General features: G+C 43.8%; 1 protein-coding gene across 2 annotated transcripts in view; it reads left to right on the top strand.

Moving 5' to 3' along the window:
• The first annotated feature begins 4,754 nt into the window (after nucleotides 1-4,754).
• Nucleotides 4,755-23,942, top strand: part of LOC139534241 (Kv channel-interacting protein 4-like) — a 251,439-nt gene continuing 232,251 nt past the window's right edge. Inside the window, exon 1 of one of the 2 annotated variants that reach the window (XM_071333201.1) lies at nucleotides 4,755-4,931. In XM_071333201.1, coding sequence (XP_071189302.1) covers nucleotides 4,871-4,931 — 61 coding nt within the window. In that variant the 5' untranslated portion in view covers nucleotides 4,755-4,870. The remainder of the gene's footprint in view (nucleotides 4,932-23,942) is intronic. The other variant, XM_071333203.1, reaches the window with a different exon arrangement.

The following is a 23,942-nucleotide window of genomic DNA, read 5'->3' on the forward strand; positions in this document are numbered from 1 at the left end:
CAGGATCTTGTCACGATATATCTGTGCATTCAAATTGCCATCTATAAAATGCAATTGTGTTTGTTGTTCATAGCTTATGCCTGCCCATACAATAACCCCACCGCCTCCATGGGACACTCTGTTCATAACGTTGACATCAGCATACTGCTCACCCACACAAATCCATACACGCTGTCTGCCATCTGCCCGGTACAGTTGAAACCGGGATTCATCCATGAAGAGCACACTTCTCCAGCATTCCAGTGGCCATCGAAGGTGAGCATTTGCCCACTGAAGTCGGTTATGATACCGAACTGCAGTCAGGTCAAGACCCTGGTGAGGATGACGAGCACGCAGATGAGCTTCCCTGAGATGGTATCTGACAGTTTGTGCAGAAATTCTTTGGCTGTAGAAACCCACAGTTTCATCAGCTGTCCGGGTGGCTGGTCTCAGACGATCCCACAGGTGAAGAAGCCGGATGTGGAGGTCCTGGCCTGGCGTGGTTAAACATGATCTGCGGTTGTGAGGCCGTTTGGATGTGCTGCCAAATTCTCTAAAACGATGTTGGAGGTGGCTTATGGTAGTGAAATGAACATTCAATTCTCTGGCAAAATCTCTGGTGGAAATTCCTGCAGTCAGCATGCCAATTGCACGCTGTGGCCTTGTGTAGTGTGACAAAACTGAAAGTTTGAGTGGTCTTTTATTGTCCCCAGCCCAAGTAGCACCTGTGTAATGATCATGCTGTTTAATCAGTTTCTTGATATGCCACACCTGTCAGGTGGATGGATTATCTTGGCAAAGGAGAAATGCTCGCTAACAGGGATGTAAACAAATTTGTGCACAACATTTTTGAGAAAAGGTTTTTGTGCGTATCGACCACTTCTGGGATCTTTTATTTTGGCTCATAAAACATGGGACCAACACTACATGTTGTGTTTATATTTTTGTATCGTGTAAGTAGGACACACATCTATGGTATACCCTGCTACGTGAGGCTTGTATGCAACTAGGGTTACAAAATTCCAATAAGTTTGCCAAAATTCCTAGGTTGGAGGATTCCCGGATTTCCTGTTTATTCCATCCTGATTCCAGGAATTTTCCAACCAAGATTTCTGGAAAACCGGGGAATTTTGGGGAAGATACTGGAATTTTGCAACCTTACGCAATGCTATACATTTAGAATGTTCAGATAGAACTGTGCTGTGTAGAACAGACATTATTCTCTCTCAAGCAGGATAGAGAGTCATGTAAGCACTATCCATTACATTACTTTCTACAATCTTCTAAACGTTGTAACTAGCCTAACTGTGGTACTTTGTCAAAAAAAACTGATTGAAAGTGACTTTCCCTTTCAGGCAGTACAGTGTGAATTTAGCCAGGGCTAATTAGTTGTAATATTTCATGAGTGAATCTCCTCTGATGAATTTTGCATTTTAAATGAGGCCCACCCCTTACCCTCTCTCGCATAACATGTATTCATGTGAATCACAGTATGATTGGAGATTGTATAAGAATATGTTGATTTGCCCTTCCTTTTGCGTTTGCATCTGATAATACCCATGTCGGGGGGATGGGGGACATGTCTGCAATAAGCATCATGGCTCTTTAATGTTTTGTACTTGCATACTAGATTGTGCAATTGTATTAATGAATCATCAAGAGACCATTATTCATTATTATGTCAGAAATGAGTAACTGTAACAGATGACATTTTCTCTAATGCTTTCCCCCCATATAAGTCAATATTAGCTCACATGTTGTGCTGTGGTTATGTTTTGTGGATATGAAAATATAATCTTTATGTATTGGCTGATCAGGATTGTAATGGATTGTAATCGTCCCTTCTACATAGTGTCAGCTGCCCTTTTCGTCAACATGCTAGCTAGCAGTGGCCACCGCAGCCATTTTGGAATGGCAGTGTCAGCCAATCAGCTCCTTTGTTGTTCAATGTGGCTACTGCTAGCCTGCATGAGGACGAAAAGGTCTGTTTTCCTGCAAAACTAGCTGTATTACAATCTTTTCGATGGAGCAGTGTGGATTAAGGTAAAATGTGGAATAGATGTCTTCACGAACATACCCAAACCAGATTACCCGAGATCTGACCCGGTTTCCAACTGGGTCGGAACCAAAATTCTGTAGTTGACTCTCAGAACCCGGGTCGGATCACGCTCGGTGGCCATGGACCCCGGAACTGTGTGAAAATACCGACCAGATCCGAAATTATATTTTGAAGAAGAAAATATCCTGATTAAACAGCCTGCTTTCATAGACGTAACATAGTAAACGTAAATCTGAGACACTCAAATTAGTATGATATGTTAAGTTTGGTATGGTTACATAAGACAGAAGGTTACTTAAGGCAAATAAAAAGAGGGTAGTTGGTCGCGGTGGATGGCTGGGCTTATAACGCGAACGTCAAGCAAAAAAAGGTTACATGTTCAAGTCTCATCATGGACAATTTTAGCAAATTTTGCAACGGCTTACTACTTTTTAGATACTTTGCAACTACTTAGCATGTTAGCTACCCTTAACCCTAACCTTAAAGCCTAACCCATAGCTTGGCTAACGTTAGCATTAGCCACCTAGTTGGTGTTAGCCACAACAAATTGGAATTCGTAACATATCATACATTTTGTAAATTCATAACATATTGTTCGAATTGAAATTTGTTCAATATGTTGACTCAAACAGTTTGTGGGTTAGTGGGTTAGGCCTATCAAGAAGGAGAGTGTTGGAAAGGTTTTTCAAATACAGTGGGGAACTATTCGCAATGGATGTCAAACACTCAGTTGACTTTCTGTGTGAGGGGACGAAAAAATACTTTGAGAAGCTGCACAGCCCAAGTTTTTTTATTTTTTTTATTTTACTAGGCAAGTTAGTTAAGAACAAATTCTTATTTTCAATGATGGCCTAGGAACAGTGGGTTGACTGCCTTGTTCAGGGGCAGTACAACAGATTTGTACCTTGTCAGCTCAGGGATTTGAACTTGCAACCTTTCGGTTACTAGTCCAACACTAACCACTAGGATAGCGATGTCATTTCTGAAAATACTAAGCTGTAGTGTTGACAAATCAGTTATTTTAGATAAATCTGAAAATGAATGTGAAACGTTCACTGTCAGACAAGTCAAAACAGTTTACTAGCTTTCGTGGCAATAAATCAGAATTTTTTATCTTTGGGATCCATTTGGGTCCGATACAGACCCGACCCAATTTGGATCCGATTCTCTCTCATCTCTGACATATTTTGGGTCCAATCCACCTTGGACCCAAAGTGGATCGGGTATTGAAAATAAAATAAAAAGTGGATTGGGTATTGATGAAAAAAAATGAATGGGTCCTGTCGATCTCGGATGGGAATTTCATGGCTCCAATTCGGTTCGGATGTCAATTTCGGGATCCGAGAAGACCTCTAATTTGGAGTACAGGGGCATATCGCATCCCTGCATTAAGCACCAGCTCCACAGTGTCTTAATGTAACCATGACTGCGTTCAGACCCCAGTGCAGTTAAAACACGCGTAATGGCAGGGTCGGTACACTTCTGGCAAAGTGTCAACAAGTTCTGCTATCAACTGAGTAAATTGCCTCCCGTTTCAAACCAATGATTAACCCAAGCTGTCCATTGTACTTTAGTAAACAGACAGCAGTGGTGTATAGTACTTAAGTTGTAATTTAAAGTGTTTTTACTTAAGTCGTTTTTTGGAGTATCTGTACTTTACTTTACTATTTATATTTTTCACAACTTTTACTTCACTACATTCGTAAAGAAAATCATATATTATTTTTCTCTATATATTTTCCCTGACACCCAAAAATACTCGTTCCATTTTGAATGCTTAGCAGAACAGCAAAATTGTCTAATTCACACACTCATCAAGAGAACATCCCCGGTCATACCTACTGCCTGTGATCTGGCAGACTCACTAAACACATGCTTTGTTTGTAAATTATGTCTGGGTGTTGGAGTGTGCCCCTGGCTATCTGTAAATACAAAAAAAAATTAAACAGAAATTGGTTGGTTTGCTTAATATAAGGAATTTCAAACTATTTATACTTTTGATACTTATTTGAGCAATTACATTGACTTTTGATACTTGAGTAAAAATATTTGGTTTTAAATAAACCTTAAGTATAATTTGACTGGGTGACTTTCACTTTTAGTCATTTTCTATTAAGTTATCTTTACTTTTACTCATGTATGACAATTGGGTACTTTTCCCACCACTGACTGACAGTGTGTCAAAAACAGAGAAAATGTATATTCCCAGTGGTGCAGTTCTTGAAACCAAGAACTGCAGACCAAGTGTGTGTGTGTGTGTGGGTGTGGGTGTGGGTGTGTGTGTGTGTGTTTGTGTTTTGTTTGTTATTGGCCCCCAGCATGGCAAATAATTGACTTTGTAACATTATACTCCTGCATTGTGTCAACAGAAGGAAAAAAGTATTTATTATGAGTCACCTTTTCATATCCTATATAGACTATAGGATATTTGGAATGTCAGTGAGAAAAAACGTTACTTTGCTTGACCTTGTTTGGCTATTTTTCTACAGAAAGAGCCTAATACCTATATATGTAGATTCATGAGAAGGCTAATCTTTAAAATTTGAAATTCCCTCATTTTGATAAAACCATATACAAACAGAACTTAAACAGTCGTTATAATAAGAAGTAATGTCAAACAACCGGTTCCGATTCCAATTTAGAAATGGACTCATTTGCTTATTGCAGCTGACTGAAGTTTTGATGTGTCGTATGCTCGCCCCCCATTGAGAATGCCATGCGCAAGATTTCTGCAGAATCTGCACCAACTCGTTGGCAAAGGAGCATCAACTTTCCAGTACTCCAAGTAATTTACTCACTGTCGCTCAAACTAAACTAACGACTTTTATAACCATGGATTCAAAGAGAGTGGAAAGCATATCTGCCCGAGTGGATGCTGCTGGACGTTCAACTGGTAGGACAGTATTTGCATGTTTTATTATACAGCCTTTGGGTTGATATGTTGATGCTGATACTAGTCGAAGCATGCCGGTGGAGTTGGCGTGTCAGAGGCGTGGGTTTACCTCGAAGTGCTTTGCATGGAGACGTTTGCTAAATTATAAAATGTTGAATGAGTCATGTTTCTACTTTTGCCTTCTCCGATATTATAGGAACGAAATGTGAAATGTACCGTATTTGGTGTACATACTACAGCTACTTAGCACTAGCCTACCTGTCTTGTCAATTTGAACAGCTGTTTTTGAATAGAAACACTTGCCTGAGGTTTCGTCCATTGCGTCCTATATTTGTTTTAATTTATTGTAGCCTAATTAGTCGGAAAATGTTGGTCTTTACTTTTTGTTGTAATATAGCCTATAGTAGTTAGAATTTTAGCTATTTACTGGCATCTCTAGTCTGGTTTGTGAACATTTAATGGCTTATGATATATGAATTATATGGTACATAATACGATTTGAAAGTGAAACATTAACATTGTTAACACTGAATTTGTGCTCTTTAATGACTACTTTGTCAGATTACTATAAATGCAAATTCTGCTGCCACCATAATATATATATATATATTTTTTTACCGTAGTCAGGACCACAACTTTGTAGACCGTTTTAGGTCAAGGAATACGTTTTTCATTATATAAAAACGTACACAGTTGAATTGACATTCGCTCCATCAACATTGTTGCTCTTACCTGCTCAACTCCATTACTATATATCTACAAATAAATTACTTAAATACAATGTAACAACACATTTTTATACTGTAGTGTTACCAAGCACATTCTTAAATCCCCCCAAAATCACTAAGATGCGTCCCTGCAACGACTGCATGCGTCCTTTAGTGTCTCGGAGAGACATCAAGGAGAGGTAGAGGTCATGAACAACACAAATACAGTTTGTTCTCGAAGTGAGCAAGTGGCCACCACTACGTTCCTAGCCAGGCTTCTTTTCTAATCAGAAAACTTGGTTGCCTTCCAAACTGATAATCACTCTGGCAGCTCATTGCTTCTCTCATAAAGCAACGGAACTGTAGTTAACAGATCCTCCACACATGTCAATGTTTGTTTTGGCTGTTTGCGTCTTTAATTGGGGTGCTAATTATGCCTGCATACTAGGCGTTTGAACCAAAGGATTTCAAGGAATCCAACTGTGAGTGGACAACGTGTTGTGATCACAACTTTCTCTAAAGGGGTCTGTGGAGGTAGAAAGTGTTCCTTTTCCCCATACATGTACTCTGAGGTGAGATATGAAACTGTGATTTATTCTGACTGGGTAATTCTGTACTTCCTCAACTCTCTACTGACAAGGCAAATTAACAATGCACTCATTTGATGGTGCGGTATTGCGAGAAATGCTCTGGCAAGATTAGCCTAATTGTTTTAATTTGCATATTCAGTGCCTTTAGCTGCCTAGTCATTTCTTGTAAAGGGGTTTTTGAATCATGTGGTGTTAAAGCATGCTCATGTTCAGACTGTCTTTCCTATAGATGTTGGGCATTTTGTGGCCAGTTTTAGATTTTGGAGTTGTACAATGGAATTGGTTACGCATTTAAAACATGTTGACTAACTCTGTTGTACAATGAGCATCTGTCCAGTCAGTGTTTGTACAGAACACCTTCTTGTGAGAATTATATTCTGTAATCCTGTAGTGCTACTAGGTACATGCAGGTTCTAATCAGGACATGAATTAGCTGAATTAGGTGTTAGAGCAGTGCTGGAACAAAAACCTGCAGCCCCATTGGCTCTCTAGTAGAATTGGCCACCCATGATGCAGTATAATGTTATTGCCTCCAATCCGTGTGATGTGTAAATAGGCAGGGGTACTCTGCATGTAATCGTATTGCTGACTATGGTTAGCCATGTCATTGCATTGCATCAGCTAACTGATGGCTGGCCAGTAACCCACTCACCCTTTCAGTTGTTGATCATTGTTAGCAAACGCAGATCAAGCTTTTCATGTCACTCAAGTGGCAGCACTTGCACTTGGTTGAAATTACTGGGACTACCCCTTTACTTTTCTTGGAATGGAATTGTCCCTTGTGTAAAAAGCTACAACCAGCCACCCAGCTTGGGTACTGTTGGGGCAATGATGACTGGCATCCCTGCCTCATTCATTCCCCTAGCATATCACTACTGAACTTTTACAGTGGAGGAAGATACATTCTGGAGGCGTTCGGCTGCTATTCCTCTGTATTGTTTTCTCTTGTGATGCTATAATTTGCCTGCTACAGTTGAAGACGGAAGTTTACATACACCTTAGCCAAATACATTTAAACTCAGTTTTTCACAATTCCTGACATTTAATCCTAGTAAAAATTCCCTGTCTTAGGCCAGTTAGGATCACCAATTTATTTTAAGAATGTGAAATGTCAGAGTAGTAGTAGTAGAGAATTAATAGTAGAGAATTATTTATTTTATTTATTTTTATTTATTTCTCTCATCACATTCCCAGTGGGTCAGAGGTTTACATACACTCAATTAGTATTTGGTAGCATTGCCTTAAAATTGTTTAACTTGGATCAAATGTTTCGGGTAGCGTTCCACAAGCTTCCATCAATAAGTTGGGTGAATTTTGGCCCATTCCTCCTGACAGAGCTGGTATAACTGAGTCAGGTTTGTAGGCCTCCTTGCTCGCACACGCTTTTTCAGTTCTGCCCACAAATTTTCTATGGGATTGAGGTCAGGGCTTTGTGATGGCCACTCCAATACCTTGACTTTGTTGTCCTTAAGCCATTTTGCCACAACTTTGGAAGTATGCTTGGGGTCATTGTCCATTTGGAAGACCCATATGCGACCAAGCTTTAACTTCCTGACTGATGTCTTGAGATGTTGCTTCACTATATCCACATACTTTTCCTACCTCATGATGCCATCTATTTTGTGAAGTGCACCAATCCCTCCTGCAGCAAAGCACCCCCACACCATGATGCTGCCACCCCCGTGCCTCACGGTTGGGATGATGTTCTTCTGCTTGCAAGCTCCCCCCTTTTCCTCCAAACATAATGATGGTCATTATGGCCAAACAGTTCTATTTTTGTTTCATCAGACAAGAGGACATTTCTCCAAAAAGTATGATCTTTGTCCCCATGGGCAGTTGCAAACCGTAGTCTGGATTTTTTTATGGCGTTTTTGGAGCAGTCCTTGCCTTTCAGGTTATGTCGATATAGGACTCGTTTTACTGTGGATATAGATACTTTTGTACCTGTTTCCTCTAGCATCTTCACAAGGTCCTTTGCTGCTGTTCTGGGATTGATTTGCACTTTTCACACCAAAGCACCTTCATCTCTAGGAGACAGAATGCGTCTCCTTCCTGAGCGGTATGACGGCTGCTTAGTCCCATGGTGTTTATACTTGCGTACTATTGTTTGTACAGATGAACGTGGTACCTTCAGGAGTTTGGAAATTGCTCCCAAGGATGAACCAGACTTGTCGACGTCTACAATTTTTTTTCTGAGGTCTTGGCTGATTTCTTTTGATTTTCCCATGATGTCAAGCAAAGAGGCACTGAGTTTGAAGGTAGGCCTTGAAATACATCCACAGGTACACTTCCAATTGACTCAAATTATGTCAATTAGCCTATCAGAAGCTTCTAAAGCCATGACATACTTTTCTGGAATTTTCCAAGCTGTTTAAAGGCACAGTCAATTTAGTGTATGTAAACTTCTGACCCACTGGAATTGTGATACAATGAATTATAAGTGAAATAATCTGTCTGTAAACAATTGTTGGAAACATTACTTGGGTCATGCACAAAGTAGATGTCCTAACCCACTTGCCAAAACTATAGTTTGTTAACAAGACATTTGTGGAGTGGTTGAAAAACGAGTTTTAATGACTCCAACCTAAGTGTATGTAAACTTCCGACTTCAACTGTATATTTTGTTTTCCTTGACCAGCGATAAGATGACGGCATGTGGTTTTCTATAGGGGAAAGAACACCATTATACTTAAAAAGACTAGCTAGTTACTTACTAGGCTGATTTCATGATCAGGTTTAGAAAAATGTAATTCCCCCCCCCCCCCTGTCTCCCAGGCGCTCTCCACCAGGTTCTGTTTGCTTTGGAGCCAGCTTTTGTTTTTCCCGTTGGGTTTTCATGTTGGGAAGCATCTGCTAGGATGACTGCCTGCCGTCTGACTCAGGCCTGAGAGCAAGACAGTGAGAAAGAGAGAGAGGGGGGGAGAGATTGAGAGAGGCAGATAAGGAGGGAGAGATTGAGAGAGGCAGATGGGGAGGGAGTGGGAGAGGGGAACTGGTGGAGTTTATATGCGGTTGTAGCAGAAATAAACAGCGCAGGGAAGAGTGAACAGAAGGAGTGAGTTTATGATTGCTGGAGGCCAAAAGGAGAATGGACTGCCTTTCATGTTTAGATAATCAACTCCTAGGCTTGTTTACGCCACAAATTTCACTCTGTTTGACTTCCTTGGATGGGCATGCCAAACAGGCGGTGCCACCGAGGGACAAAGTGCCAGTCTCCTTCACTGTAGGCTTCTTACATCTTTATTCATTTAGCAGACACTCTTATCCAGAGCGATTAGGGTTAAGTGCCTTGCTCAAGGGCACATCAACAGATGTTTCACCTAGTCAGCTCCTGGGTTCGAACCAGTGACCTTTCGGTTACTGACCCATTGCGCTTAATCACTAGGCTACCTGCCGCCCATTCTCTTATTATCAGAGAATGCTTTATATGTACAGAGTTGAACTATAGAGGTCTGTCTGCCCATATCCATATCCTGATAAGTACCAATATGTCACGCTACATCTACAACCATCAGCCTCCCCAAGTCAGCGATAGATCTTCTAATCTGAAACACTCATCGTCCCTGCGCTCTTAACTCTTCGTTTATGTCCTGTCTGAAAGCTTTGGAAGAAGAACATTTCATGAGGTCACGGTTCATGTTTGATATATGATGTAGGAGGCGGAGCATAACACGCAATTAAGTAAAATCATCTATGTGCAGTGGAATGGCCTGTCCAATTGGATTTTTTATGTTCTGAGTGCTGTGATTGGACAGATGGATAGAGAGGCTTATTGTCATCTGTCCACACCTTTGATGACGACGTACCGTTTATATACACTGAACAAAAATATAAATGCAACATGCAACAATTTCAATGATTTTACTGAGTTACAGTTGAAGGAAATCAGCCAATTGAAATAAATTGATGAATCTATTTATTTCACATGATTGGGAATACAGATATGCATTTGGTCACAGATACCTTTTGTGCACAACATTTAGGAAAAAATAAGCTTTTTGTGCGTATGGAACATTTCTGTAATCTTTTATTTCAGCTCAGGAAACATGGGGCCAACCCTTTACATGTTGTGTTTATATTTTTGTTCGGTGTATATTGATTTTCTACGTTGGCATACAACTTGTTTGTTGCTAGCGTTCCGCTAACCCGTTTTCTGGAAGCATATTTCCATTTGGAACATACTGTATTTGATATTGTGAACTATCCATTTGAATAGTCGTTCTCATTGGTTAAGAGAAAAGGAACACCATCACATTACCATGCACAATAGGAATCAGTTTTACTGTGGAAAAGTTTCACTACCCTAAAATCCACTAAAATCAATCATATGTTTTGGTCAAACTTGTTAAGATTTCAAATTTTTGTGCAAATGGATTCGGTCCCAACATGACTGTGCAAGTGGTCAAGAGATTTGATATTTCTCATTTTACCAATAATTGTTTTCATTGTTTTTGGGTGCACTTTACCACACTGTTGAAGTAGAGGAAGGTTTGGCATGTTAATTAGTGGTCATGATTTATACCCACAGTCATATAAAGCTCCCTATTAAAGGAGTCTGCCATCTCTATCATTGTCTTATATCATTTCTTATTTCATTACTCAGCATAAGCTACACATTGATAGACAAGAAATGCAGACATTATTTTCAGTCTGTGGTTGTTGAAGTGTCAGGTTTTGTATTTAGCAACCAACGTTGTCGTACCAGGGCTGTTAAATGTTGGTCCTGGAGGGCAGAAACTCTTCTGGTTTTCATCCTCTCCCTCTTATAAGAGATTCATTTAGCATCATGCAATTATCTACCAGGTAGAAACAAAAAACAGTAGGGATTCGGCCCTCCAGGACTGGAATACAACCACCAACCTTTTTTCCTTGTGTTGCTCGTACTACGTACTACTTAAGCTGAGATTCAATTGGGTCCGTGCTATCCGGGGTCCTTGGGACGTCCCTTTCCTAAAACATAACCTTAACCCTTCCCCTAACCTTAACCATAAGCCAACCGTAACCCTTACCTTAACCATTTTACAGTTCAACTTCAATGGGATAGGGACGTCCTATGGATCCCAGATAGCACGGACCCAAATACAGGAAGAAAGTTGTATTCGTTGTTATTAAAAGTATGAATTTTAGCATCCAGCGGAAGGACCGTAGTTGTACAGGACAAACAGGTACAGGTAAGCGTTTTCAAGTTTGACAAGAATGGACTGATGGTGACTCGATGTTGTTGCTAGAAAATACTGTGACTAGTTATCAAAATTAAACTCTGCCTCGATATAAGAGAACTGAGTTGAGCGTTCCTCAGCTACCCTGTACCTTGTCTGAGCATAGGGTGAGTTCGTAAATTCACTCTGGACGCTCTACTCTGAAATGTGAATGCTCTGGTTCCAGCGTCTAGACCGCTTGATAATGACGAATTTACGAACGATAAAACAGTTCACAGATAAAAATGGCTGAAAACAGAAAAGGTGTGACTGCTTTCTTTTGGGTAGTAAACAATGTTTAATCTATTTTTGAGAGCAGGATGTCAGTGATGATACCATAGAGGGTGTGCTCCGGGTCATGCTACACGGTGAATAGGAAGACAAGCAACAACCGTGTTCCAGTAGTTGTTTCATCATGGCCATCTTCTCTGTGTGCTGTGTCAGTGCTTCCAATGCCCTTTTTTCAGCTGCCTGCTGTGGTGTATCAACCTCCACCCTGTAATCTTTAAACCAAGCTGGCTCCTCTGCAGGTTTCCTTTTCTTCACATGTGGTGGCTTCACAGATTGTTGTTTGTCCCTCATCCTCTGGCTGGTGTGCATTGTCCTCCATAACCACGCCAGCCGAGGACCTCCACATTCGGCTTCTTCACCTGTGGGATCGTTTGAGTCCAGCCACCCGGACAGCTGATGAAACTGTGGGTTTGCACAACCAAAGAATTTCTGCACAAACTGTCTGAAACCGTCTCCGGGAAGCTCATCTGCATGCTCGTTTTCCTCACCAGGGTCTTGACCTGACTGCTGATCGGCATCGTAACCAATTTCAGTGGGCAAATGCTCACCTTCGATGGCCACTGGCACGATGCAGAACTGCTAGTGGTCATGGATGAATCCCGGTTTCAACTACCGGGCAGATTGCAGACATCGTGTATGGCGTTGTGTGGGTGAGAGGTTTGCTGATGTCAAAGAGGTGAACAGAGTGCCCCATGGTGGAGGTGGGGTTATGGTATGGGCAGGCATAAGCTATGGACAACGAACACAATTGCATTTGATCAATGACAATTTTAATGCACACAGATGCCGTAACGAGATCCTGAGGCCCATTGTGGTGCCATTCATCTGCCGCCATCACCTCATGTTTCAGCATGATAATGCACGGCCCCATGTCGCAAGGATCTGTACACAATTTCTGGAAGCTGAAAATGTCCCAGTTCTTCCATGCCCTGCATACTCACCAGACATGTCACCCATTGAGCTGTTTGGGATGCTCTGGATTGCCAAGTACGACAGCGTGTTCCAATTCCCGCCAATATCCAGCAACAGCCATTGAAGAGGAGTGGGACAACATTCCACAGGCCACAATCAACAGTCTGATCAACTCTATGCGAAGGAGATGTCGTGCTGCATGAGGCAAATGGTGGTCACACCAGATACTAACTGGTTTTCTGATCCATGCCATTATCTTTATTTTCAAAAAGTATCTGTGACTAACAGATGCATATCTGTATTCCCAGTCATGTGAAATCCATGGATTAGGGTCTAATGAATTGTCACGTTCCTGACCTGTTTTCTGTTGTTTTGTATGTGTGTGATGGTCAGGGCGTGAGTTTTGGGTGGGCAGTCTATGTTTGCTGTTTCTATGTTGGTTTTGGGTTGCCTGGTATGGCTCTTAATTAGAGGCAGGTGTTTTGCGTTTTCCTCTAATTGAGAGTCATATTAAGGGAGGTTGTTCTCACTGTTTGTTTGTGGGTGATTGTCTCCTGTGTCCTTGTCGGTGTACCACACGGGACTGTAGCGTTTGTTCGGTTTTTGTGTAGTCTGTTTTCCCTGTCCGTGCGTTCTTCGTGTTTTATGTAAGTACTCTCGTTCAGGTCTGTCTTCTTCGTTTTGTTGTTTTGTAAAATATTCAAGTGTTCTTCGTGTGTTTAGTTTTGTCTGGTAAATAAAGTTTCATGATGTATTCAAAACCCGCTGCACGTTGGTCAAATCCATGCTACTCCTCTTCTGATGAGGAGAAGGAGGAAGCGCATTACAGAATCACCCACCAAACTAGGACCAAGCGGCGGGGGAGAGCTCAACAGAGCAACCAGGACTCATGGACATGGGAGGAGATCCTGGACGGCAAAGGACAATGGGCTCAGCCAGGGGAATATCGCCGTCCCAAGGCGGAGCTGGAGGCAGCGAAGGCAGAGAGGCGCTGGTATGAGGAGGCAGCGCGGCGACGCGGTTGGGAGCCCGAGAGTCAGACCCAAAAATTTCTTGGGGGGGGGAACACGAGGAGTGTGGCAAAGCCGGGTAGGATACCTGAGCCAACTCCCCGTGCTTACCGTGGAGTGAGAGAGCGTCGTACTGGTCAGACACCGTGTTATGCGGTAAAGCGCACGGTGTCCCCAGTACGCGTGCTTAGCCCAGTGCGGGCTATTCCACCTTGCCGCACTGGGAGGGCTAGGTTGGGCATCGAGCCAGATGTCATGAAGCCGGCCCAACGTATCTGGTCTCCAGTACGTCTCCTCGGGCCGGCATACATGGCACCAGCCTTACGAATGGTGTCCCCGGTTCGCCAGCATAGCCCAGTGCGGGCTATTCCACCTCGCCGCACTGGCAGGGCTACGGGCACCATTCAACCTGGTAAGGTTGGGCAGGCTCGGTGCTCAAGAGCACGTGTCCTCCTTCACGGTCCGGTATACCCGGTGCCACCTCCAAGTACCAGTCCACCGGTGGCAGCCCCCCGCACCAGGCTATCTCTCCGGGTTCTCTCTCCAGCTGCTCCCACCTGTCCAGCGCTGTCAGAGCTTTCCTCCTCTCCAGCGCAGCCAGTGCCTATACCACGCACCAGGCCTACTGTGCGCCTCAGCAGGGCAGAGTCGGCCGTCTGCCCAACGCCTTCTGCACTGCCTGTCTGCCCAGCGCCGTCGGAGCCATCTGTCTGCCCAGCGCCGTCGGAGCCATCCGTCTGCCCAGCGCCGTCGGAGCCATCCGTCTGCCCAGCGCCGTCTGAGCCATCCGTCTGCCCAGCGGCACCTGAACTGCCCGTCTGCCCAGCGGCGCCTGAACTGCCCGTCTGCCCAACGGCGCCTGAACTGCCCGTCTGCCATGAGCCTGCAAAGCTGCCCGTCTGCCATGAGCCTGCAAAGCCGCCCGTCTGCCAAGAGCCTACAGAGCCTTCCGCCAGACCGGATCAGCCAGAGCCTTCCGCCAGACCGGATCAGCCAGAGCCTTCCGCCAGACCGGATCAGCCAGAGCCTTCCGCCAGACCGGATCAGCCAGAGCCTTCCGCCAGACCGGATCAGCCAGAGCCTTCCGCCAGACCGGATCAGCCAGAGCCGTCCAGCCAGGACCTGCCAGAGCCGTCCAGCCAGGACCTGCCAGAGCCGTCCAGCCAGGACCTGCCAGAGCCGTCCAGCCAGGACCTGCCGGAGCCGTCCAGCCAGGACCTGCCGGAGCCCCTCAGCCAGGACCTGCCGGAGCCCCTCAGCCAGGACCTGCCGGAGCCCCTCAGCCAGGACCTGCCGGAGCCCCTCAGCCAGGACCTGCCGGAGTCCCTCAGCCAGGACCTGCCGGAGTCCCTCAGCCAGGACCTGCCAGAGTCCCTCAGCCAGGACCTGCCAGAGTCCCTCAGCCAGGACCTGCCAGAGTCCCTCAGCCAGGACCTGCCAGAGTCCCTCAGCCAGGACCTGCCAGAGTCCCTCAGCCAGGACCTGCCAGAGTCCCTCAGCCAGGACCTGCCAGAGTCCCTCAGCCAGGACCTGCCAGAGTCCCTCAGCCAGGACCTGCCAGAGTCCCTCAGCCAGGACCTGCCAGAGTCCCTCAGCCCGGAGCTGCCCCTTATCCCGGTGCTGCCCCTTATCCCGGTGCTGCCCCTTATCCCGGTGCTGGCCCTTATCCCGGTGCTGCCCCTTCATTTAGGTGGTTTTAGTTGGAGGGTGGTCATTGGGAGGGGGATACAGAAGCGGGGAGTGACTATGGTGGTGTGGGGACAGCGTCCGGAGCCTGAGCCACCACCGTGGTCAGATGCCCACCCAGACCCTCCCCTGGACTTTGTGCTGGTGCGCCCGGCGTTCGCACCTTGAGGGGGGGGTTCTGTCACGTTCCAGACCTGTTTTCTGTTGTTTTGTATGTGTGTGATGGTCAGGGCGTGAGTTTTGGGTGGGCAGTCTATGTTTGCTGTTTCTATGTTGGTTTTGGGTTGCCTGGTATGGCTCTTAATTAGAGGCAGGTGTTTTGCGTTTTCCTCTAATTGAGAGTCATATTAAGGGAGGTTGTTCTCACTGTTTGTTTGTGGGTGATTGTCTCCTGTGTCCTTGTCGGTGTACCACACGGGACTGTAGCGTTTGTTCGGTTTTTGTGTAGTCTGTTTTCCCTGTCCGTGCGTTCTTTGTGTTTTATGTAAGTACTCTCGTTCAGGTCTGTCTTCTTCGTTTTGTAAAATATTCAAGTGTTCTTCGTGTGTTTAGTTTTGTCTGGTAAATAAAGTTTCATGATGTATTCAAAACCCGCTGCACGTTGGTCAAATCCATGCTACTCCTCTTCTGATGAGGAGAAGGAGGAAGCGCGTTACATGAATTTAAGGTTGATTTCCTTATGTCAACTGTAACTCTGTACAATCTTAGAAAATTGTTGCATATATATTTTTGTTAAGTGTAGATTATCAGAGATATCTACTACAGCCCTCATCCTCCACATACAACACCCGTTCTGCCAGTCACATTCTGTTAAAGGTCCCCAAAGCACACACATCCCTGGGTCACTCCTCTTTTCAGTTCGCTGCAGCTAGCGACTGGAACGAGCTGCAACAAACACTCAAACTGGGCAGTTTTATCTCAATCTCTTCATTCAAAGACTTCATCATGGACACTCTTACTGACAGTTGTGGCTGCTTCGCGTGATGTATTGTTGTCTCTACTTTCTTGCCCTTTGTGCTGTTGTCTCTGTCCAATAATGTTTGTACCATGTTTTGTGCTGCTACCATGTTGTGTTTCTACCATGCTGTGTTGTCATGTTGCTACCATGCTGTGTTGTCGTAATGTGTGTTTTGACCAATATATTATTATTATCATTATTATAATTTTTTTAATCCCAGCCCCCGTCCCCGCAGGAGGTCTTTTGGTAGGCCGTCATTGTAAATGAGAATTTGTTCTTAACTGACTTGCCTAGTTAAATAAAAAGTGTGGCAGTTGCGGATTAGTTATCAGCAATTGCGAGCGGGTGCGAGTGAACATACGGCTGACCTGCTCATTACTAGTGCACACCTATGATGAGTGTACTGTGTACTACCCCACATTATGCTGTGGGGACATCTTTCTTGGAGACCCTTCATCCCTTTCAGAAACCAAGCAGACATGTTTCTTTGACATTCCTTAATGTATATCTGAAGGAAAATGATCTACATTGTGTTATTTGCTACATATCTGAAATGGACTGCTGGATGGCCATTCCGTCCCCAGAAAGCACTATTTGGTACAACAGCAGTAATGACTGACATCCTGTGGTACTACGGAGAAATTGAACTGCATTTCTACAGACAAAGAACACATGAGATCCCAGCACATGTTCTAGTTGATTGGCATAATTTCCTTGTTTACATTTTAGTCATTTAGCAGACGCTCTTATCCAGAGCGACTTACAGTAGAGTGCATACATTTTACTACATTTTTACATACTGAGACAAGGATATCCCTACCGGCCAAACCCTCCCTAACCCGGACGACGCTATGCCAATTGTGCGTCGCCCCACGGATCTCCCGGTTGCGACCGGCTGCGACAGAGCCTGGGCGCGAACCCAGCCCAGCCTGGGCGCGAACCCAGAGACTCTGGTGGCGCAGCTAGACCACTGCGCCACCCGGGAGACTAGTTTCCTTTCCGTATCTCATGAAAGGTTTCTGCCATGCTGATTTCACCTGTTATTTACTATCAGATTAGTGGTCATGGAGGAAAGATGAGTCAAGGTTTACGGGGAAAGGAAGCTAGTTGTGACTGACCGGCTTGATGCGGTCTTATGTAGCAAAATTTCAAATGGTGTTTTTTACATTTGATAGAAGTAGAGACTTCTACTTGAGTTGAGGAACAATGGGAAAGTAATTATGCTTTGCAAGTTGATAAACTTGTAACCTCACTTTTGAGAAAATGACCCATGAATGTTTTGGTACACCTACTGGAGAGCTCTTCTTTGTCTACACCCATTCAGCATCGTTCACACCCTCTTAAACTTTAGATCCCCCCCCCCTCCCATCTCTTTAACGGTTCAAATGTGAGGCCATGTACTAAACAATCAAATATTTCAAGACTAAAGGCAAGTTTATACTACGAGTGTGTTTGTAAATTTAATCTGGAGTGCCAGAGTGTGCTCTGGTCGTTCATAAACGCGAAGTGTTGTCAGATTGTCTGTTCGTAAATTCAGAGCGTTTCGCTCTCGGAGCATTCAGAGCGCACACTGGACGGTCTGGCCGAGGAGTAGGGTTGATCTGAGTGTTCTGACTTAGCTTGGGCGCTTGACTACTGCTGTTAACTGGCTAACATTGGCTGGCTTGTTAGCTACTTCCAGACACAAATGAAAGAACAGCTTACGCTGACCATTTTACTTGCCCTAGCAGAGCTGACTAGGCAGTTATATGTTATCCAGCGCATTGGTGACTGCAACTGTGCTGCTGGCAACAATTTAATTACGCTTTTTTGGTAACATTTTACTGACACCAGCCATATTCAACTGGTATTGAGCGTTCGTAAATTCGTCAGTTATTCTGTGCTCTGGCACACTCAGACGAGTGCTCTGAAAATCGGAGTAGATAGCCAAAGCGAATTTACCAGCTACCTCTATCCACAGTTGTCGCAGTGACATCCTGAACATTCTATTGAAATAGTTACTTGCATAGTGGAGTCTTTTATTTAGACATGTAGATAGCTAGCTAAACAATGAGCCATAATCCCAACTCATAACGTTACTACCATCCATGAATCTGCAGGTAGCGAAACCACCAGGTTCAATGTTAACTAGCTAACTTGGGCTATAACTAGCAATACAAATGGCTCTGCGATTAGAATACTATTACTCCGCAGATCATACACGTAATGTTAGCTAGCAAGATAGCCAGCTAGCTAACAGTTGACTTTCTGACTAAATTAGAAACAGGTCATATCTGAAAATGTAGCTAGCTAGACTATCTTACCCGTATACATGGATGGACGCTTCCCCCTTCTGTCACGGGTGCCATGGTTGCCCTTAGTTTGAAGATGTAATCCGGAGACAGGTGTTTCATACAACAGCCTTCTGTGTGTTATTTGCAATCAAACTGCAGAATGTTCTCCATCTCCTTAGCTATCATACTCTAGTTCCACTGATTTCAAAACTCGGTCTTCTAGAAAGTGGAGATCCACACAATTTTACTACGCGATACCTTTCAAAAAAGCAGCGTTAGAAAGGATTACCTACACATACTGACCAGCTCATATTATAGACAGAAGTGTGCTACATTGGAGACCAATACGAACTCATCTCTTGTCATGTCCAGCCCACTATTTATCTCAGCCAATCATGGCTAGCCGGAAGGTTGCTGTTTTTTTCCGTGGCTAAACCAACTAGGCTCGTAATTTTAACAATTGTATTCGTATTTACAGATGGCATACAAGCTTGTTATTAAGGCACATGAAAGTTCACATGGTCCAGAAGACATTTCTGGCAAAAAAATGCATTTTGATTAAAAAACAACAACATTTATGTTCAAATGGCTCTCCTGTGAAGTAGTGATGCGCGACATACACCTAGTTTCCTGAAACGAGTCATAGTTAGGTAAGAAACACAACTTAGTCTCTTACAGTGCATTTGGAAAGTATTCAGACCCCTTGCCTTTTTCCATATTGTGTTACATTACTGCCTTATTCTAAAATGTATTAAATCTTTTTTTCCCTCGTCAATCACACACAATACCCCATAATGACAAAGCAAAAACTGTTTTTTTGGTTGCAAATGTATCAAAAATAAAAACTGATATCACATTTACATATGTTTTCAGTACTTTGTTAAAGCAGCTTTGATGCTACAAGCTTGGTACACCTGTATTTGGGGAGTTTCTCCCATTCCTCTCTCCAGATCCTCTCAAGCTCTGTCAGGTTGGATGGGGAGCATTGCTGCACAGCTATTTTCAGTTCTCTCCAGAGATGTTCGATCAGGTTCAAGTCCGGGCTCTGGTTGGGCCACTCATGGACATTGAGACTTGTCCTGAAGCCACTCCTGCGTTGTCTTGGCTGTGTGCTTAGGGTTGTTGTCCTGTTGGAAGGTGAACCTTCGAACCAGTCTGAGGTCCTGAGCGCTCTGGAGCAGGTTTTCATCAAGGATATCTCTGTACTTTGCTCCGTTCATCTTTCCCTCGATGCTGACTAGTCTTCCAGTCTCTGCCACTGAAAAACATCCCCACACCATGCTTCACCGTAGGGATGGTGCCAGGTTTCCTCCAGACATGACGTTTTGCCATTTAGCCCAAAGAGTTCATTCTTGGTTTCATCAGACCAGAGAATCTTGTTCCTCATGGTCTGAGAGTCCTTTAGGTGCCTTTTGGGAAACTCCAAGCAGGCTGTCATGTGCCTTTTACTGAGGAGTGGCTTCCGTCTGAATGGTGGAGTGCTGCAGAGATGGTTGTCCCTCTGGAAGGTTCTCCCATCTCCACAGAGGCACTCTGGAGCTCTGTCAGAGTGACCATCAGGTTCTTGGTCACCTCCCTGACCAAGCCTCGTCTCCCCTGATTGCGCAGTTTGGCCGAGTGGCCAGATCGAAGAGTGTTGGTGGTTCTGAACTTCTTCCATTTAAGAATGATGGAGGCAACTGTGTTCTTGAAATTTTTTGGTACCCTTCCTCAGATCAGTGACTCGACACAATCCTGTCTCGCAGCGCTATGTACAAGTCCTTCGACATCATGGTTTGGTTTGCACTGTCAACTGTGGGCCCTTATATAGACAGGTGTGTGCCTTTCCAAATCATGTCCAATCAATTGAATATACCACAGGTGGACTCCAATCAAGTTGTAGAAACATCTCAAGGATGATCAATGGAAATAGGATGCACCTGAGCTCAATTTCGAGTCTCATAGCAAAGGGTCTGAATACTTATTAAAATAAGGTATTTAATAAATGTGCAAAAAGTTTTTTTTTTTATCTGTTTTTGCCTTGTCATTATGGGGTACTGTGTGTAGATGAGGGGAAAAATATTTGTATCAATTTAAAAATAAGTCTGTAACCTAACAAAATGTGGAAAAAGGGAAGGGGTCTGAATACTTTCCAAATGCACTGTATATACTTAGTGTGTCATGCCCTCATCAGTATGCAACCAATTGGCCGAATAAGCATATACTTTACATTGCCCCTATTCTTAGACTAAAGGCTACGTGGGGGATTTTCCCATTGGGGATTTAGACTTAAAGCCACATTACATCCATCTTTATATATTTTCACAGCATTGTGATTCAATCGGTTTAATGAATGTGGAAGCAGCACCCTTATACTTTATGATTTAAAACCAAATGGCTATTGTATTTTTGCATATGGATTTTTAGCAAGGATCCACAATGCTGTTTGCAAAATCTGTCATAAAACAAATGGTTACGGCTCCATTTATTTAAAGACAGTGAGATTTACAACAGCTATCATGTCGTGGGGCCAAACAACATAGAGCTGTCAAGTGCTGCCTTCATTCATTCCTGATGTACAGTCGTGTGAAAAAGTAAGTACACTCCCTGGAAAGTTGCCTTTTCATTTTCATATTTGGACAGATGGATATGTAATCTTCACTTCAACACTATTGACAACACTGAAAGATTATACTTTGCAATCATTTATTCATCAAAAATCAACAGAAATGCAATTCCATAGTGCGGAAAAAATAAGTACACCGCTAGCTTCAATAGCTTGTTGCCCCCTTTGGCTGAAATAATTTAATGTAGCCATTTCTTGTAACTTTTATCAGTCTCTTACATCGACTGGGAGGAATTTTTGACCACTCTTCTTTACGGTACTGCTTCAACTGTGTCATGTTCGAGGGCTTTCTTGTGTGCACGGCCCGCTTCAAGTCCCCCCACAGCATTTCGATAGGATTGAGATCTGGGCTTTGACTCTGCCATTCCATAACCCTCCATTTCTTATTTTTGAGCCATTCTGTTTGTCAGGAATCAAGGTAAGACCCAGATGCAGACAGTCGAAGTAACAATGTTTATTGTAGCAACAGGGGCAGGCAAGACAGGTCAAGGCAGGCAGGGGTCGAAGATCCAGGGTAAGGCAAAGGTACAGGATGGCAGGCGGACTCAGGATCAGGGACGGGCAGAGTTCAGTTATCCAGAGGTGGAGCAAAGGTACAGGACGGCTGGCAGGCTCAGGATCAGGTAGAGAGGTCAGGCGGGCGGGTACAGGGTCAGGACATGCAAAGGTCAAGAACCAGGAGGATGAGGAAAGAGAGGCTGGGAAACGATAGGAGCTGACAGGAAAAACGCTGGTTAGCTTGAACGAACAAGACGAACTGGCAACAAACAGACAGAGAACGCCGGTATAAATACACGGCATGATAGGGAAGATGGGTGACACCTGGAGGGGGTGGAGACAAGGACAGGTGAAAACGATCAGGGCGTGACACTGTTGTAGCTTTGCTTTTGTGTTTTGGATCATTGTCCTGTTGCAAGATCCATGTTCGGTTCAGCTTCAGCTTTTTTGAAAGATGGCCTCACATTCTCCTCAAGAATTCTCTGGTACAACACAAAATTCATGGTTGTCTCAATGATGGCAAGTTGGCCAGGCCCCCGAGTCAGCAAAGCAGCCCCAAACCATAATGCCACCGCCTCCGTGATTTACAGTTGGTGTGAGGTTCTTCTGTTCAAAGGCAATGGTTAGTTTTCTCCAAACATGGCATCTGGCGTTGCGGCCAAACAACTCCACCTTTGACTCATCTGTCCAGAGCACATTGTTCCAGTAGTTTTGGTCTTTACCCAGCTGCTGTCTGGCAAACGTCAGTCTTGTCTTGATATTATTTTTTGAGAGAAGATGCTTCTTCCTTCCTGATCTCCCATGTAGGCCAAGTTTGTCTCTTTCTGACAGTTGACTCATGCACTTTGACATTGATTGTGGCAAGAGAGGCCTGTAGATCACTTGATGTTACCCTGGGGTTCTTAGAGACTTCTATGAGCATCTTTCGGTCAGCTCTTGGACTGAATTTGGTGGGACTTCTCCATTTGTAGATGAGCCGTCAGACAGTGGGATGATGTACTTTGAATTGCTTGGAAATTGATTTGCAACCCCTCCCAGACACATAGGCATCAATAGTATTTCTTCTGAGGGCCTCAGGTAGGTCTTTTGATCTTGGCATGATGTGTTACCACACACCCATAAGGTTAAGACCAAATCAGACCAAGTTTCTAATCTATACGTTTCTCTCTAATGATTTTCTAATCATTTGCACTGGTTTTGGTGCACCTGATTCTAATTTGAGCCATTTTATGTGATGGTAAAGGTAGGGGTGTACAAATGTTTTCCGCATAAGGAAAATACATTTTTGTTTATTTTAATTGCATAACATATTCAAAGTATAATTTTTTTGTTAAATCTGGTTACCTTTCTAAATGAATGTGGTGGGAATTTAGCTCAAATATCCATGTGTCCAAATTTGTACAAAAACGTAACTTTCCAGGGGGTGTACTTTTTCACGACTGGACATTTCTCCCCGTCTATGTAAATTCAGACCCCAACTAGCCTTTGGCTAGTGAGCTGAGAAAAGTGGGCCCCTGAGAAAATAGTTGTGACCTGTGCGATGTACAGTACTTTGTCTAATTTGTCTTGTGCTCTATTGCCACAATGATACACAGCTCTTCACGGACAGAGGCCTAATCACCAGGTGGCTTATACAGTGTCTTTGGAACACCCTGACCAGTAAGGAGCCACTTGTTATCTGCTGATAGCAGGCACCGCTCGGCTGAATAATTTATGCAGACATTCCGACACACTGACTCAGAACACGGCCCGAGGAGGGAGAAGAGTGGGAAAAGGTTCCTGTGTGTCGTGACTCATGTTCAGTCAAGTGGCTTTCTACTCAGGCTGTAGTGCCATGCTCCATTTAACAGGTGAAAAGGCAGCTCTGGGGACAGAGGGAAAACATGCAACAATGGACTACACTGCTCTCACTATTCATTACAGTTATGCTGAGTTGGCTCTTCCCTAGAGTATTGACAATTCCCATTTTAAAAGTGCTGAACTCTCATTTGGGAAATAATTACCATTAGTGCATAATTAATAGTGCAGTATGAAAATAAATTGTAATTGTATTACATTATTAGGATACAGCAGCCCTTTCAGGTTATTTTATTCTTTACATGCTTATTGTAGATTAGTTTGTGGGATGAGGTTGTGTATCCTGGCTTACACTAACATGCAGAGCCGGTTTGAATATGGAAGTGATCCTTTATTTACATTTGATGACGCATTATTGATATCAAACTGCCCGTATTTCCAGTGTATACAAGATGGATGTTACGAAACAAAATGCAGTGAATGAAA

This window comes from Salvelinus alpinus, chromosome 11 (genome assembly GCF_045679555.1).
Source record: "Salvelinus alpinus chromosome 11, SLU_Salpinus.1, whole genome shotgun sequence".
NCBI classification, from domain to species: Eukaryota; Metazoa; Chordata; class Actinopteri; order Salmoniformes; family Salmonidae; genus Salvelinus; species Salvelinus alpinus.